At 38.4% G+C, this 17,800-nt stretch overlaps 1 protein-coding gene across 1 annotated transcript in view; it reads left to right on the plus strand.

Moving 5' to 3' along the window:
- The window catches only part of LOC118559858 (TATA box-binding protein-associated factor RNA polymerase I subunit B-like), a 14,678-nt gene extending 5,313 nt beyond the window's left edge, over positions 1–9,365 (plus strand). The window contains exons 2-9 of the mRNA XM_036130389.1: positions 1,817–1,916; positions 4,063–4,252; positions 4,297–4,491; positions 4,557–4,594; positions 7,208–7,314; positions 7,439–7,509; positions 7,969–8,206; positions 8,289–9,365. Of these exons, the coding sequence (XP_035986282.1) occupies positions 1,817–1,916; positions 4,063–4,252; positions 4,297–4,491; positions 4,557–4,594; positions 7,208–7,314; positions 7,439–7,509; positions 7,969–8,206; positions 8,289–8,538 (1,189 nt within the window). The 3' untranslated portion in view covers positions 8,539–9,365. The remainder of the gene's footprint in view (positions 1–1,816; positions 1,917–4,062; positions 4,253–4,296; positions 4,492–4,556; positions 4,595–7,207; positions 7,315–7,438; positions 7,510–7,968; positions 8,207–8,288) is intronic.
- The last annotated feature ends 8,435 nt before the right edge of the window (positions 9,366–17,800 follow it).

Raw genomic sequence — 17,800 nt, forward strand, 5'->3', positions numbered from 1 at the left:
TGTTTTTTTCAATAATTGTTTTATCATTCTCTTCCTTTTATCTTGTCCACTTGTGAAAGTCAAATCTGATGAGCTCTTTGTGGCATCTTATTGCCACATTGCCAGACAGGACACTGGGGAAAAAAATATATATATATATATATTATATATATATAGGGCTGGGCAACGATTAAAATATTTAATCGCGATTAATCGCCCTGATTAATCGCGATTAATCGCGATTAATCGCGATTAATCGCATTGTATTTACAAACTCCAAGAATGAATTCAAAAGTAGTGTAAAGAGCACTTTTATTTTAATGTCCTGCTGCCATATGAACAAAAGTGTTGTAACATTTGTAGCACTTATTTTTATACTGGATATTTTCGACCCATCTATTGAATTTAGTGCACTAGTTGATCTTTTCTTCATAAGAGAACAGCAGCACTGCTGCAGCCAAAATATGGCCTTTTTTGACCTGCTGTATATTAGCCAGACCCTAAGCTTGATGTATCATGAAACTGTTGACCTTTTGGGTTTTGTGTTTTTATTTTATTATTAAAATTAAATAACAATAATAATAATAATAATAATATGTTATGTTCAGTGTTTTTTCGCTAATCCACCTCTTATATATTTCAATCCTTATGTAATTTTGTCTGTGTTGTGTGCACCTGCCTGTTGCTTTAATCCTATAATTTCCCCGTCGTGGGATAAAAAAAGGATTAGCTAATGTTATCTTATCTTAAATAACACTTTTTAATATATGTACTGGGTTCTTTCAAGGTCTTAATTGCAGTTATGTGTGGGCTCCAGTAACATCCATCCATCATCCATCCATCCATCCATCCATCCATCCATCCATCCATCCATCCATCCACTGATCTACCTGGATGTCCCTGGAGGACTGAAACGCCTCAGTCAGAGACGTCTGTGGGTCTGTCGGGGCAGTGAGAGAAGTTTCGTCTCCTCTCTCCGTTTCTGGGGCTCGACGTTTTCATGTTTTTTTCACGTGCTTAGATAATTTGTTGTGTTTCCAATGAAAAGAACCGGCTTTTCACAAAACATACAGCTTGATTTCATTTACGGTATTAAAATAAAGCCAAACGGTGCTACTTCCCCTGTTCATGTTTTTTCGCTCTGCGGTCTCTCTCAGCTGTTTGTTTGTCAATTTGTGTGAGAGCTAAGTGGGCGGGCCAGGCTGGCTGCTGACCGTGTGCTGATTTGCTGCCGCTGAGCCATGTACGAGAGGGGAGGGGGAGCGGGAGAGTGCTGCCTGACTGACACTGACTGAAGCATGTGAGCAACATGCGTTAATGCGCGATAAATAAATATCGCCGTTAATAGTCTAATGATTAACACGAAATTAACGCGTTAACTTGCCCAGCCCTATCTATATATATATATAATATATATATATATTTTTTTTTTTTTATATATATATAATGATAATGCATTTAGCCACAGGGCCGGACTAAATTGTTCGGCGGGCCGGATGCGGCCCGCGGGCCGTATGTTTGACACCCCTGCTTTAGACAGAGCTCTGCCGCACGGATAAGCGGCTATAGACAATGGTTTAAATGGTTTAAATGTTCTGTCTCCCACATAAACATGTATTAGAAATGGAGTTCCCCAGGCTCTGGCTTCTAACCCATTATTTTGTTGCTGACTTATAGTAAAACTGTTGCATTCAAACTTTTTCATCTTTAATCCATCCATACACTTTTACAGAGAACAAACATTACTATAGTTTTGTTTCCAGGCTGCCAGACGTTCTTGTCATGTGTTCATAGCTGCTGCTAAACGAACCTTTCACCCTGACCTGTGTGGTTTCAGGCTGGTGAAAGATGGTCACGTTCCTTATGTGACCGCCTACGAGCAACTTCCCGAAGAGATGAAGCTGGTTGGTCAGGAGGCTCTTTTCTTCCATGTCGAGGTCGGTCACTGGAAATTCACTGTACTGCTGTGATTAAATTACTATTTACAGCTCAGGCTAATGTTATTATGCTAATCTTAGGATGCTAACACTGTTCACATCTAATAATGATTTTCTGACTTGGACAAAATCAGTCATAATCCACTGAAATATCAGGAAATTTGGGGTACTAATGCTAGCCTACTAATGTTGACATTAGTAGCTAATACCGTATTTTTCGGACTTTAAGTCGTACTTTTTTTCTTAGTTTGGCCGATCCTGCTACTTACAGTCAGGTGTGATTTATATCAATATTAAATGGTAATTCATCCTGACCAACATGAAGCAAGGTGTAAAGATTACCGCCTATAGCCACCAGAGGGCGCTCTAGGCTTGTAAAAACTATTCTGCTTCTGCTCCACTTATAAATTAATTAAAACATTAACTTATAGACAACAAAGTCTGAACGCATGTACATATGTTGTTTCACTGTTTCAGTCTGCATTAATTCAGCAGAGCGTTGTGTGGAGCAGCTCTAAGGAACCAGACCGAGACAGAAACTGTTACTGGGCTGTCTGTTAAGCTAATAGCAGCTAGCGCTAGCTAACAGCTGTGTAGTCCAGGCGGCTCACACCTTCACTGATGCACGTGAGCTTTATGTTGCTCTGAAACATCCGTGTCGTACTGTTAGCTTAGCATGTAGCACCGGTACGCTCATGGTCTGATTTAGGCATAATTTTGACAACTTTCAGCGTAATGATGAAATACGCTGGATAAAACCTTGAAGTTTACTCCATTCATCCTCCCAGTCATGTTCCACGTTATTCAGCCGGTTGTGGATACAGCTCTGTGATTGAATAAGTCTGTTTACCAGATTAAATGTCAGTTTTTAGTCTTAGATTGTGAGAAATTTCTAAATAAATGCAACTTTTATGTTTTTTTTCCCTCTTTGTGACGCATTTTTTGACTGATCTGATTTATATTCTGGAGCGACTTATATTCCGTAAAATACGGTAATTGGGATTTATTTATTTATTTATTTTAATGCCTAAGCATAATTTTGTCAGAAATGAACAAAAACAACCTTAATACACTGAAATCTATGCAGGCTGAAGATGCTAATGCTTACATTTCAAGTTGTAGTTTCTTGCACACAGTCACTGCTTGGCTCCCGTTAAAATGGACGAAGATGCGTTGCAGCATGAATTAAGATGTTCTGTTAGATGGTAACAAAACTAAACTAACGACTATGTTACTCAACAAGCTAAGACGACTCAAGTTATTATTAATATTACAAGCCAATGCTAATTTTAATATTGTAATTTTACCAGCTAATAATTATGAGTTTTAGACTTCTTAAAATGCACAGTCACAATTATTTATTAGACATTTAGGATTTCAAACAGCTTGTCCTTGGTTTGTGTCCTTGGATTAGAGAAATAAATGGGAAAATCTGTCCTGAACCGTTAAATAATAAAATTGATTCTCTTGTCTTAAAGGGTACCTATCATGCAAAATTCACTTTTTTAGCTCTTATATACATTTTTCTGTGGATTTGCAGTCTCTGTGAGTGCAGAGAAGTTAAAGTTTAGTCTGTCCCGGAGCTGCGTGGATGTCATTTAATTCGGTTTGGGTCATATTCTTAAGGGCAACAAAATACTGTGAACAATTTTATTTTTCAGGGCTAAACAAGGTAATTAATTTCATGGATCTGATCACTGTTTTTATTTCTCGTAGCTATTTTTATAGTCTCAGGGATGTCGGAAGGAAGTGGAGAAGTTTAAAGACGTTTGATTGTTCATTACAGCGTCCCCCAGCATCAGAGCCTGGTTAAGTTTTTTATTTTTCACAGAAAATTTCCGACATCGGTGCCTCAGCAACCTCCACAAAAAACTTTGTAAGATAGAGAATTTGTGAATAAAACATTTCTGCACCACGAGGTCGTCGTATGTTTGCTATTAAACTACAAAAATGGCCGAAGGAGGTGGTGTAAAGTAGATTTAAAGAGACGGCGCCACAATGAGTTGCTCTCATTCACACCTTAGAAATTAAAATAATCTGTGTTTTCAAATAAAAATGGCGTGAATTGTGATGTTGGATCAGAACTTTTGCAAAGTGTTTTTATCCATTTTTGACTTTTATTTATTTTTTCCCCTTCCTCCTGCAGACCATCCCGTCTCATCGCTCCGTCCACAAAGAGGCGCAGGGCCTGCTTCTCTTTCTGCAGCTTCCTGCCTTTCCTCCAGTCAGCCAGCAGACCTTGCTCCATCCAGCGCCACTCTGCCTGCGTTACCTGACCGACGCTAACCTGCCCGGTAACACCCTCACCTGCCGGACCCAGTTAGTCCCTCAGACCGGTACCGGCGCCGCTAACACCCTTCCTGCCGCTCCTTGTCTCCAGACCAGCTGCACAGGTGGGTCTGCGTCCTGATGGAGCGTGCGGATATGGCCGACGAGAGCTGCCACACCGTGGACCTGGCCTCGCAGCCCGACCTGCCGGCGTACGACCTGCAGGCCGCCGCCCTCCTCATCGTCACCATGAAGGTGTTGTTTGGACTGGACGACCAAACCGAGTGGTACCTGACCCGCCTGAACTGTTTATCGGGAAGAACTCCCAATCGCTGCTGCACCTTTTTTATGACTTTCGTCTCTGTGTTTCAGGGATTTATCAAACAAGGCTGGTTCCCAGGATGACTCAGGTTTGTCCTCTGATGCGTGTTACCGTTCTGTCTTTGGTTCCTCCCACCCACAGCCGTGGGAATTTATCACTAGAGATGCACCGATACACGTCTTTTTGGCCGATACCGATTATTTTCACATCGGTCTAACCCAGGGGTGTCAAACATACGGCCCTGTGGCTAAATGCATTATCATTATAAAAAAAAAAAAAACAATTTATTTATTTTTTAATTTTTTTCCAGTGTCCTGTCTGGCAATGTGGCAATAAGATGCCACAAAGAGCTCATCAGATTTGACTTTCACAAGTGGACAAGATAAAAGGAAGAGAATGATAAAACAATTATTGAAAAAAACATGTACTTCGTTTAATTGAAAATATGCAGTTCCTATATTGTCCACGAGGGGCGCTGTGTTTTAATTAGCAGATTAAGCTTCAGGTGTGGAAAAATTCAAATCATTTCTTAATTTTTATCTGTTTGATGTATTTTGTCATGCAGGGCCGGGTTTTTAAGTTCCAAAAAATATGAATAAATATTTTTCAACATTGTATAATCACTGTGATCAGTTCTTATGCATAATCCACAAGTAAATGTTTAACTGAGTAAAAGTATTGTTGAAATTGCACATACTTTTCTTAAAAACGCTGAGGTTATTCATAATATATTGTGTAAAAGTGAAATTAACTTAATATAAAAATCAACAACAAGTCCACATTTATTAGCTCTATTTAATCTTGCAATGAGTTAACTCGTGTGGCCCTCTTGAGATCAGATTAAGCTGAATGCGGCCCCTAAACCAAAATGAGTTTGACACCCCTGGTCTAATCGATCCCCGATATTTGCTGCCTTCTTTTTTTTTTTTATGACACAAGGATGACAAATGTTACACAAATCTCAATTATAAAAAAAAAGAAACATTTATTAACAAAACATATTAACAATGGATAGCAAATAGATGTTAAATAATATTTAAATATATAATAAAACAAACTTAAACACTTAAATGTTTGCGGTTGATGTTGCAGCATGAGACTTTATCGTGCAAATGACCTTCCTCAGAGTATTTGTAGACGGCAATGTAACAACAACAAAATATGTGAACAATCTGAACCAGAGTATGCTAATGAATCGGCGAACGCACGTATCAACCGATACAAGAAAAACAGAAATGCAAATATCGTCCCAAAATGTTGGCCGGCCGTTGTATCGATGAACCTCAATAGCCGTGTTTACAATGACAAAATCTCACTATCTGGTTGAAATGTAATAATAATAATAATAATAATCGGATTGTACTGTTTATATGGCCACACAATCAATTAATCCCACTATAACGAGCGAGTATATGCAGCTGGTTTTATTCAGAGTAGAACCACTCTGACTTACACAGTTATCACATTCCCCTAAAAAGAAAAAATACAGAAGAACTTCCGTCTTTGCTAAACTACAAAAATAGTAAACAAAGCAGTTTTATACGAGTTTGTTTGTCTTCTGAGCGCCCAGGCTGGACTTACACGATGTTCTAATTACGGCTGAAACGTTAGAGTAAAGCAACGATTTTGAGCTCTTTTAGTTTTTTTAAACAGGTTTTATCAGGAGCGCCAACAGTTTTGCTTCCTGACGTATTTCCGCTACTCGCCAACGTGGAAATGCGTCAGTTTGTCAGGATCAAGTTATTCTGAATGTGGCAAACGTTTACATGAACGTTGATCAGATTATCAATCGGCATAAACCACCACTCTTATTAAAATTATTATTTAATTCTGATTGATCTTAATCCGATCATCATATTCCATTTGGCTCGTTTACATGATGCCTTTTTATTCCGATCGGCCCTTTTATTACGCTTACTTTAGTCCATGTAAACGTAGCTTATTTATCAGCATCAGTCCTTTAAGCAGCAGAAGAGAGTTTTAGTTCTTCTGGGTTCTTGCGGATGTAAAGAAAAAGCCTGGATTTATTTTCCAGGTCTGATTACGGATGGGAAAAAGAAAAAAGTACAAAAAATGTATTTTATTTTCCAGTTTGAGCCCTCCACCCTGTTGTTAAGCTTTTATTTATCCACCGGTGGGTCCATCCATCTAATTATCCGTCAATCTATCCAGCCGGTTGTCTAATTGTCTGGTCTATCCTGGGGTTCCACAGTTAAAGTGTAACCACCATAAAAGTACCTGTGATAAAATCGCTGTGAACTTTTTTGTATTTACACTTTTAAAATGAACTGAAAGTAAATTTTCAGGCTGGAAATCTGAGATGAAAAGATCTGGTTCAGGAAGTCCGGTATCCCTGCAGCGCGTCTTAGCTGAATAAGATTAATGGAGTCCAGATAATGAGCCGTTAGTCCAGCTGCTGGTTATTAAGATAAAACGCCTCATTTCCATCTGAACTACAAGTTTTTTTTTTAAAAAAAGTTGCTTCTTTGGTTTTGTTTCTTAATGATTTTAGCACTTTATTACATCTTTACGTTTTAAATCCGTAAATACTGCATCGATCTACAAGTTTCAGCTGATATAATCTGGCACAGACCGGCCCGACTGATTTACTGCAGCTCCTCGCCACAGCGCGTCCAGGGATGATGTGACTTAAATAATTTAGTGACGCGTTGTGCAGCTCTGTGCACCGGGTCATTTATAGCGGCTTTGGTTCTGCTCCACAGAGCTGTTCAGCTTCAGGAAGTGGTACCGACTGGTTCAGGCCGCTTTGACCCGGGCTCAGCAGAGGAGGAACCAGGACATCGCCAGGTGAGACGTCAAGTCACCTGCAAGTCTGGGTTCAGGGTTAGCCGTTCCTCACTGCAGGTTTTTATAGGATTTTATTTATTAATAGCTTGTTTTAACGCCCATTAATTCTGTTTTTGTTTTACAGGAAACAGTGGAAAGGAAAGAATGTGTTTTTCACAAACAAGAGGGACAAACATTTTGCGATAAAGAAGAGAAGTAAGAATCTGAATAAACACTAAAAGGCCATTTTGTTGTTGTTGTTTAGAAGCAGTCGGGGTTGGGAGGCCATTTCCAAACGGCTTGGAGCCAAATAAAGCCCTGCAGAGGTTCTGCTGCTAGAACTGGATCATTGACCAATCAGTGGTCCCTAAACAGTCTAGTCAAAGTCCAGAGCTGAAACCTCCAGGCATGCTTTGTGGTGCCTTTTTTTAACAGAGGGCTGCAGAAAACTAACCTCAGTCAAATCAATTAGGGCTTCTTTTCTCATGACTTTTATTTTGAAATTGTGCCGACTCCGATCCAAATCGGCAGAACTTTGTAGAACCATCCGCGTGGTTTTATTGGGGCGTTCATCTGTTGCTCAGGTTCCCCATCGTGTGTTTTTTGGGTTTTTTTTTGTTATTTATTGAGAGAACAAAGCAGGAAGCGGAACTGAAAGGCGTCGTTTCTGTGCAGGAATCTCCGAGAGTATCCAGATGTGTTTTAAGAGGCTGTCTTCCCAACCGGCCGCCGTCCAGGACGCCGGACCCTCCAGCTTCCTGTTCTGCTGGGGGGGCGAGGACGGGTCGAACGGGTCGGACGGGCCCGGCCTGCACCACCTGAAGCTGGACGGAGTCGTCTCCCTGAACCGCGGCTTCGTGACTCCCTGGAACTTCAAATACTGGCATCCGCCGCTCCGACCCTGCAACCCCCGGTGAGTCTGAGCTCAGCCGGCGCCGGCTCGCGGATGAGGGTTCTGGTGCCAGACCCAGACGTGTGCTTCTCCTCTACTGCAGGACGTGCAGCAGTCATTACGGCGAGCTGGAGCCGACGCTGCCGCGCTCCTTCGTCTGGCTGCTGCAGCTCTTCGCCTTCATGCTGGACGTGGAGGCCTGGCGTCTGTTCGACGCGGTGCTGGAGGTGGAGAGGCGGGTGTTTGGCGTCAAATCGCCGCAGAGCGGACAGCAGATCGAGATCGAGGAGAACGCCGGGAAATGGAGGAGGAGAAGGACACGGACTGAGAAACAGACCAGGACTCAGAGTTGAGATCCAGTAAGGAAACCGAAAAGCTGAACTAAAGGAAGAAAACAGAATGAATGTGACGTTTGTTACTCAGCTGCATGATAGAAATATTTTTCTAATTAACCGAACATCCTGCTCTCTGGACAGATGACAGAAAATACCACAAAAAATACGGATAACTTAGACTTAGACAGCTTTATTTGTGCGTACAGAACGAAATATAATAAGATAAAAGCAGAAACGCTCCTGAAAGAGAATTTGTTGGGCCTTTTTTTTTTGGAAATATTTATTTTCTCTACATAAAACTCTTTTTCTAAAATGTATTTTTAATAATTTAAACCTGTAGTAGACGCGTGCTGTCTGCAGTTAACGGGTGAGAATATCTGGGTTTGTTTTTACTCGTCCTGCTTTGTCTGGAAACAAAGAGACAGCGGGGCGCTGCAGTGGCAGCGGAATGACCAGCAGGGGGAGACAAACTGCAGCTTTTCTTTTCCGGTCCTGAGCTCATTCTAAAAAATCACCGGTTCTGCATTCACACACACATCAGCAGACCAAACCCATCACAGCTGTTTCTGCTTTCTGAAAGCTTCTCCTTCCCCTGAACACCAATGTTTAGGAAAGTTTTGTCCCTTCCTGCAGGTAAACACAGAAAAACTCAAATAAATCCAGTTCTCAGGCTGCAGGTTCTTTCTGTCCTGCTCCTGCTGCCATGGAGATATTACAACAAGCAGCCAATTGGCCAACCATATGGTGCTGCGTTCACTTGCTGTAGGATTTTATGGGGTTGTATGCTGTCTCTGTGAATTTCTCGTTTAATTATGTTCAAATAAACAGTCGATCTCTGTAGTTTTCCTGGCTCTCTAAACGTTCTTTAATTTTTTTATTTCTTTTAGACTTTGGCTGCTTTCTTTACTCCCTTTCATACAATTTCAGAAAAATATTTTTGGTTAAGTCTGTTTTGCTTTTTAACTTTAAATAATTTGGGGACAAGAAGACATGCTGACAACATAGGGGAAGAAATATCAGTTTTGGAGTTCCAAAGTGCTGGATCTCATTATTTTCTTTAAATTATGTTTCCTTATAGCAAAAGGTAAGAAAAGTGTGCCTTCTTTGTGACAGCTGGAGTTCATCACATTCATAATTATCACTCATTATTTGATAATTTCCGTTTATTTTCTTGGACATTGGAATTTCTGATCCAACCGGTGGGAAAACCAGTTGATGGTGTAACAGCAGAAGGTAAAACAGGAAATTTCTCATCCTCAGCATTAAACTCCAATTTTAGGTGCAGAAATAAACATTTCATACATGTATATTTCTGATGTTTTGTGTTATTAAATCAATGAGGCATAATCACTTTTTCCTTTTTATTAAAAACATGACATCCAGTGATGTGATTATTTCCATTTCTTTCCGGCGGTTTTCGTTTCTGAGTTTCTAGTCGTAAAGTCGACCTTCTGAAGCACCAGCTGAAACATTTGGACCACGAATTCCAGAGACGAACCAGTTTTGTTCACATGACTGACCTGAAATTCATGTAACAAGAACTGATGGCATCAGGTTCTTTACCCGCCTGTTGTAAGTTGTGCTTCTCTGCTAGTTTCCCGTTTCTAAGAACAAAATGTCTTCTGTGTTGGTTTTCCACCGGGTTCTGATTCGGGACTGAATTCTGTGTTTCCTTTAAATAAAAATAATTTAAGGAATGTGGTGACACCTAGATTTTATGATGTGGAATCTGTTGAAACTAACGTAACTAATATTGAACCGATGCAAAAATAACTCAATGACCCACATTTATCTTTTTAGATTTGAAACTTTTGTCTTTAAATTTTGCCTTACCAGCTTTTAATAGGGTGAATTTTTGGACCGTAGCTGCCTTTTCATTCACAGACAGCTTGGAAAAGAACCAGTTTTAAATTTTATCTTTAGGCTCTTTTTTTTTTTTTGCGAGGACACAATTTTTCCCCCTTTTTTTTATTTTGCAGAATATTGAAACATCTCAAAGATAACAGTTTTACTGGCAGAAGGTAGGATTGACGCAGATCCAGTCTTAGTAGCACCAGGACGGTGTCGGCTGTACGTTGCGTAGATTTTAAACGGAAATTGACTGAAACTGAACGTTAACATCCTGAGAGACGACAGAAAACAGCGTAACAAAGGTCTGCAGATTGTGATAAAGCTGAACAGCCATTTAATCCTCTTTGAGGAATTAAAAATCATTTAAAATTACTCTGAAACTGAGATGTTTTTTTCATTCGTCTCCATTGTTCTTGTGGAAGTGGATGTGTGAGAATAAATCACTGCGATCCAACAGCAGATTTAACTAGGGCTGGATAATATAGAAAAAAAACATTGATAAAATAGAAATCATATTGATCGATATCGATAATTATAAACAAATTAAAAACATTTTTTTTATTTTTTTAAGTAAAGTCCTGGCCGGTTTATTTTTAGATACAGACACAAACACTGAATTCAAACTCAACCCTTTAGTCAACCAACTTTTCACCAAAACTACAAGTTTTTAAAACAGAAAAAAGAACACATGCTCTCTGAACTCTCTAAAGGGGGCGGAGCTTCCTGGGTCTGCGTTGTGATTGGTTGGGAGGATGTAATGACTGTAATATTAACCTACATGGCTAGAATGAAAAAGGAAGGAAAACTTTTATTGAACTTTTTATTGACCATTTTCTATCATCGATACACGTCTACCGATCGATATTTATCGTTACTGAATTATCGTATCTTTAACGTCTGCAGGAGCTTCGATGTTCAGGTTCAGACCAGCCGACTGTTTGTGGAGCAGAAACTCTGTTTTTCTTATTCCCCCTCCTTTTTTTTTTTTCCTTTCATGTTTGAGGCGTCCAGAGATTCGACTGGAAAAAAAAAAAAGTAAAAACACGGCCCAGTTTCCAGATTTAGAGAAGGTTCCTCCTGCTGCTGTCAGGCTGCTGATATAAACCATCTGGAGGACGTCCAGGTTTCTCACGCAGGGTTCCTGGAAAGCAAACGCGCCTCTCTGTGCCGAGGATTCAGGACCGGCTGCTGGCTCCGGGTCGGACCTCAGAACCCGAGGAAGAGGAGGAGAGAGTCTCTGCTGCTCAGACGATGAAGGAGCAGAAACAGTTTGGGGTTTAAATCCAGCCTGATAAGGAGTCGACTTTACTTTTTAATGTAAATTAACACCAATGCTTCACATTTCTCTAAATACTCAAGTTTACTCACTTAAACCTCTTTTCAGAAGTGTCTCTTTTTTTAGTGTTTCTAAACATCAACCACAGATTTTTTTTTTCTACATCACACACTTTCTGTTTATTTCTGAAAACATTATTAATTGGCGAAATTCAGCTGCTTTTTGATCCTGTGTTAAAATGTCTAAAATTTTATTTTAATTCTCAGTTTCTCAAACAACACGACCCAAACAAAAGGTTTTTTTCTGAAAACGAGCTGAGCTGATTCATTTAGTGTTTAATTAATAAATTGGTGGAAAGGCTTTTTACTGAAATAAACTTCCTTGTATTGGAATTAAAATTATTTCATGAAAAACAATTATTTTTACCTTCATAAAACAAAAATCTAAATTATTTTACATTGAGTCTAAATCACCAAAATGTATTTTATTTACATTTCTAGGAAATGCTTAAACAGGCAGCAGCGTTTAAAAAAAAACAAATTCACTAAAATAAAATCATTAAATTAGTCGTTTCTATCAAACCGGCATAATTCATAAATAAAAGGAGAATTTTCTCCTGATTCTCATTTTCAATGCTTCAATTTTAATGTTTAAACTGTCGCTATATATATATATATATATATATATATATATATATATATATATATATATATATATTAGGGCTGGGCAAGTTAACGCGTTAATTTTGCGTTAATTCATTAGACTATTAACGGCGATATTTATTTTATCGCGCATTAACGCATGTTGCTCACATGCTTTCAGTCAGTGTCAGTCAGCAGGCGCGCTGACTGCAGCGCGCTGTCACGGCAGCACTCTCCCGCTCCCCCTCCCCTCTCGTACATGGCTCAGCGGCGCCAGCCAATCAGCACGCAGGCTCAGCCTGGCCCGCCCACTCAGCTCTCACACAAACTTAATACACAAACAGCTGAGAGAGACCGCAGCAGCGAAAAAACATGAACGGGGAAGTAGCACCGTTCGGCTTTATTTTAATACCGTAAATGAAATCAAGCTGTATGTTTTGTAAAAAGCCGGTTCATTTCAGTGGAAACACAACAAATTTATCTAAGCACGTGAAAAAACATGAAAACGTCGAGCCCCAGAAACGGAGAGAGGAGACGAAACTTCTGTCATTGCCCCGACAGACCCACAGATGTCTCTGACTGAGGCGTTTCAGTCCTCCAGGGAACATCCAGGTAGATCAGTGGATGGATGGATGGATGGATGGATGGATGGATGGATGGATGGATGGATGGATGGATGGATGGATGGATGTTACTGGAGCCCACACATAACATGTAATTAAGACCTTGATTGAAACATATAAGAGGTGGATTAGCGAAAAAACACTGAACATAACATTATTGTTATTATTATTATTATTATTATTATTATTATTATTATTATTATTATTATTATTATTATTATTTAATTGTAATAATAAAATAAAAAAACACAAAACCCAAAAGGTCAACAGTTTCATGATACATCAAGCTTAGGGACTGGCTAATATACAGCAGGTCAAAAAAGGCCATATTTTGGCTGCAGTGCTTGCTGTTCTCTTATGAAGAAAAGATCAACTAGTGCACTAAATTCAATAGATGGGTTGAAAATATCCAGTATAAAATAAGTGCTACAAATGTTACAACACTTTTGTTCATATGGCAGCAGAACATTAAAATAAAAGTGCTCTTTACACTACTTTTGAATTCATTCTTGGAGTTTGTAAATACAATGCGATTAATCGCGATTAATCGCGATTAATCAGGGCGATTAATCGCGATTAAATATTTTAATCGTTGCCCAGCCCTAATATATATATATATATATATATATATATATATATATATATATATATATATATATACATACTGCTTTATTTCTCTATTTAGATTTCCTGTTTATATTTATTTGCTGATTTTTTTTTTTTTCCCATAGTGAAAACACTTTTATTCAGAGAAAGCTTCAATTCACAAGGATTAGAAATAATAAAACTTATTAGTTGTTTGTATTTCCTAAATTTGTTGTAGGGAGATATTTTACAAGTTTAATCGTAAGAAAAAAAATCCTGAAATATAAGAAACTTCTACGTTTTTTATTTCAACCGCTGGTTTTGTAAAGGAAACAGAAAATTCACATTTTCCTCTGAGAAAGTTAAGATTTAATCTGTTAAATTGTTTGAGCTGCATTTATTACAACAGATAAAAATTACACAGCATCAACTTCAGTCATGAATAAAAGCGCAAATCTAATCTTTTTTTATGATGGGTTAAAAACCAAAAAGAACCATTTATTTTTTTCTGATCCTCCACCGAAGCTCCAGGAATCGTTCCCAGGAAACTTTGACTTCAGTCGCTGGTTAACCCTGAGATTTAATTTCCTCGCCTGTTTCTTTACTTCGGTTTCTGTCTCTGATGGTTTTATCTGTTTTTTCACGTCTTGGTGGAAAACTTTAAAACTTTGTCTCCAAACCTGTTGCCCAACTTGACTCTATTTTCATCTCTCTGTGCACCAGTTAAATCTTCAGATTAATTTTCCTTTGTATTTATTTTTTGGCTGCACTGATCATCAGCGCGTCAACATGTTCTGGGCCGGGATATCTTTTTAAGTTATTTGGTTTGTTTGGTTAAAAAGTAAAAAAATAAAAAAAAATAAAAACACAAAAGATGCCACCAAGAGTCCTGACATAACTTCTGCTTTAAATAAAACTTAATTTGTTAAAAGGAAAACGTCTGTTAGATTTTCGAGGCGTCTTTTGTTCATGATATCTCGTATAAAAACAAAAAGCAGAACATATGAATAAGACATTTGCAGGAGGGCGCTGCTTATCTGGCAGCAGAGAATGATTTTTGGGAAGTAAGAGCAGACGGATCCAGGAAGTGTTTATTTTAGCTGGTGTGAGCGCTCTGGATTATGTTAGCTCAGCAAAGATAAAGTTTACTTTCTATGACGCAACAACAATGTCAGAAGGTCAAAGCGGGCCTTTTCCCTTCAGCGGGTCTAAAGAAAATCAAAAGATCAGGCAGAAAAAAGCGAGACGTTAGAAAAGTAACAGAAGACGAAGAACGAGAAAACGTAGTGGAAGGACAAACTTAACAAAAGTCTGAATGTTTGCTGTGAAAACAAAGAGACAACAGCAGAAAAGGATTTGGCGTTAGGATGAGGCCCAGTCGTCCGTTTTCTTCTGATTCTGGAGGGTTTCCCTCCATTCGTGGTTTAAACATTCGTAACATTTGCTGATAGAAGGCAAACCAGCTGCTGAGGTTTCAACAACAGCGTGAAAACTAAACAGAACCAAGGAGCTGAAAACAAGAAACCAACGTAGGAATTTAATTCTGAGACAAAAGATTTTTTTGTGCTATTGTTTGAAATGAATTCTGGTTCTAGATTTAAACTGGACACATGAGCTTTAGTCTTGAACTGAACCCATTAAATTAAGCTTGGAGCTAAAGTCTGGAATAAAGAGAGACGATCAAACCCTAAACCTCAGGAACTAACCTGGACCTTCGTTTAGGAGCTAAAGTCAGGGTGGTGGTGCTGGGTCCCGGGTTCAACTCCCCGACCCCTCCTGCATCTCCTTCCCATCTCGTCTCACTCCACTTTCAAATACACTACAAAAACAACTAAAAACAAGTAAAATTTTCTTAAAATCAGTGCATTTGTCCTTGATTTGAGGAGGTAAATAAGATTATTTGCCAATGGAATGAGTATTTTTACCGCTAAAATCAGATATTTAGATATAATGCACTTGAAATAAGTTGATGCAGATGAGTTTTTCCTATTTTAAGTGCAAAAATCTTATTCAATTGGCAGATTATCTTGTTTACCTGCTCAAATAAAGTACAAATACACTAATTTCAAGAAAATTGTAATTTATTTTAGTTGTGTTTTTGCAGTGGCACCAGTGGCAAAGCTAAAGTCTTGAACTAAGTTTTCAAATTAACCTGGAAAAATAAAGTTCTGCACCTAAATTCTAACAATTATCTCAGAAAATCAAATCTTCTGGAGGACTCCATGTAATTTCTGGACTTGGGTCTACTTATAAACTCTAGAATAAAACTCGCTATAATCTGAAAAGCTACATTTAGGGTGTATTTCTAACCTCTCAGGTTAAACTCTGTTATCAAAATCTAGATCTCCAGTCAAACAAAACCCAGAAAAGTCTGAGACTGAGATTAAATTCAAAAAAACAAAGTTAAGGAGAAAATTCTAACAAAATTATGAAAATAAAATCTGGAACAAGGCTCTCGAATTAAACCTTGAAACCAAGATGATGAACTGAACCCAAAAACTAAACCTCAGAACCAGAAACTAAAATCCAGAACTGAACTCTTGATCTAAAATCTGGAGCCAAGTCTGAAACTAAACCCCAAAAGTTTTATGTGAACTCCAGAATTAGCAAAGCAGTGTTGTTACCTTCTGGTTGCATCGAGATTCCCACTTTTAGATATCCTTGGCCTATATGTTCCAACATTCAGACTGAATTAAATTAATGTTAAGCGTAATTTCCACGTTCTCCAGAGTTTCAATCTACTCCTACAATGCTTCCATTTCAAGCACTTTGTTATTTGATATTCGTGGTCTTATATTTTCCTCAATAATTTCGTCACTAAGTCACGTATGCAATTTAATAACTGTAAAGTTTTCTGGAGCGAAAACATAAATAGAATTTAAGATTCATAAAATTAAATAAACCGTTTTAGCTAAACTGCGACTAAAAACCTAAATTAAATCGAGAATTATGTTCTCAGGACCACATTTTGGAAAGAAATTCAGGAGTTGAACTTTAAAGATAAACTTTAGTCTCTGATGCACAAAAAGATCTTAATCTTTCTTTGGTGTTAGACGTAAAGCCACCAGAGAGTCGCCTTGTTGCCGTTTTAGTCCAGATTTGACGGTTAGACGACAAAAGACGACCGTTTAGCTGCTGCTCACATTAAAGAAGAGGCAATACTTATGTGCCGTGGAGCAGATACATAAAAAGAGCCAGTTAACTCCATTAAATAAATGTATTTACTATTAAACATAGGGACACGGCCCTAAAAGACAAAAATCAAACAACAATAGTGGGAAGTTTTGGTGTCCAAGCCATGCAAAGCAGGCTGGATAAACAAAAACAAACTATTTAACCCATTAAAAGGACAGCAGGATGCAGTCAATCTAAAACCAGAACATGAAAATTAAATTAATACCAAACACTTCATAATACAAAATATTTAATATTTCAAATTATTCAACAGCTCCAAGATTTGGGAGGTTTGTCAGTGACCTTTTTATAATACTGACTAAAGGGGATGATGTATGTTCTGATAGATTTATTATTCCAGCTGGAAAATGCTTTGCTTCTACAAAAAAAAAACAACAACTGTGTGATATGAACCCGTCTGTGCGAAGCGTTTAGTTGTGTCGGAACAACACAAAGATTTAAAAGGTTAGTTTGGTTGGAGGCCGCGGTCAATGTCGGCGTTTTTAAATCCAGGTCCGTTCTGGCGCAACGTGAAAGATGTTCAGGTTGGAACGTCCTCGACTTCTGGTTCTTAGAAATCTCAGAGGAGTAAAAAAAAAAATCAATGGGCCGAGTTTTCTTAAAACATTGATTTGGACTTTTTGTCCAAGAGGTCCCTGCTTCCAGAGTTTGTCCCCAGACCATAAACCAGCTCACTGTTTTGTTGGTTTCCCAGAAAAACATCTAAACTTTCTGAGATGTAGACGAGGAGGAAGCAACCAGAGGGGCTTTATTTTCAGACGACTCGTGTTTGTAGTTTCAGAGCACAACCACTGAGCTATATTATACACTGGAGTGCTGATTTTGCTGAAAAACTGAAGTCACTGGCCGCCATCTTGCTACTCCCTACTCTCACAGAATCCCATAGGATTTGGTTGCAACAACAAGCAGTTTTCTGGCTGAGTGAAAACGTTTCACAGGTAATTCTACAGTCAGTGGATGTACTAACACTATCAACTACTAGGAAATTAGGTGCTGAAATATTTTACTTGTTATTCATATTAAATATATATATGTATATATAAGTATGTTTATATGTATATATGTATACATATATGTAAATATATGTCTTTGTATATTGTTATTTAGAT

Source organism: Fundulus heteroclitus, unplaced genomic scaffold (assembly GCF_011125445.2).
Source record: "Fundulus heteroclitus isolate FHET01 unplaced genomic scaffold, MU-UCD_Fhet_4.1 scaffold_36, whole genome shotgun sequence".
In the NCBI taxonomy this organism is placed as follows: Eukaryota; Metazoa; Chordata; class Actinopteri; order Cyprinodontiformes; family Fundulidae; genus Fundulus; species Fundulus heteroclitus.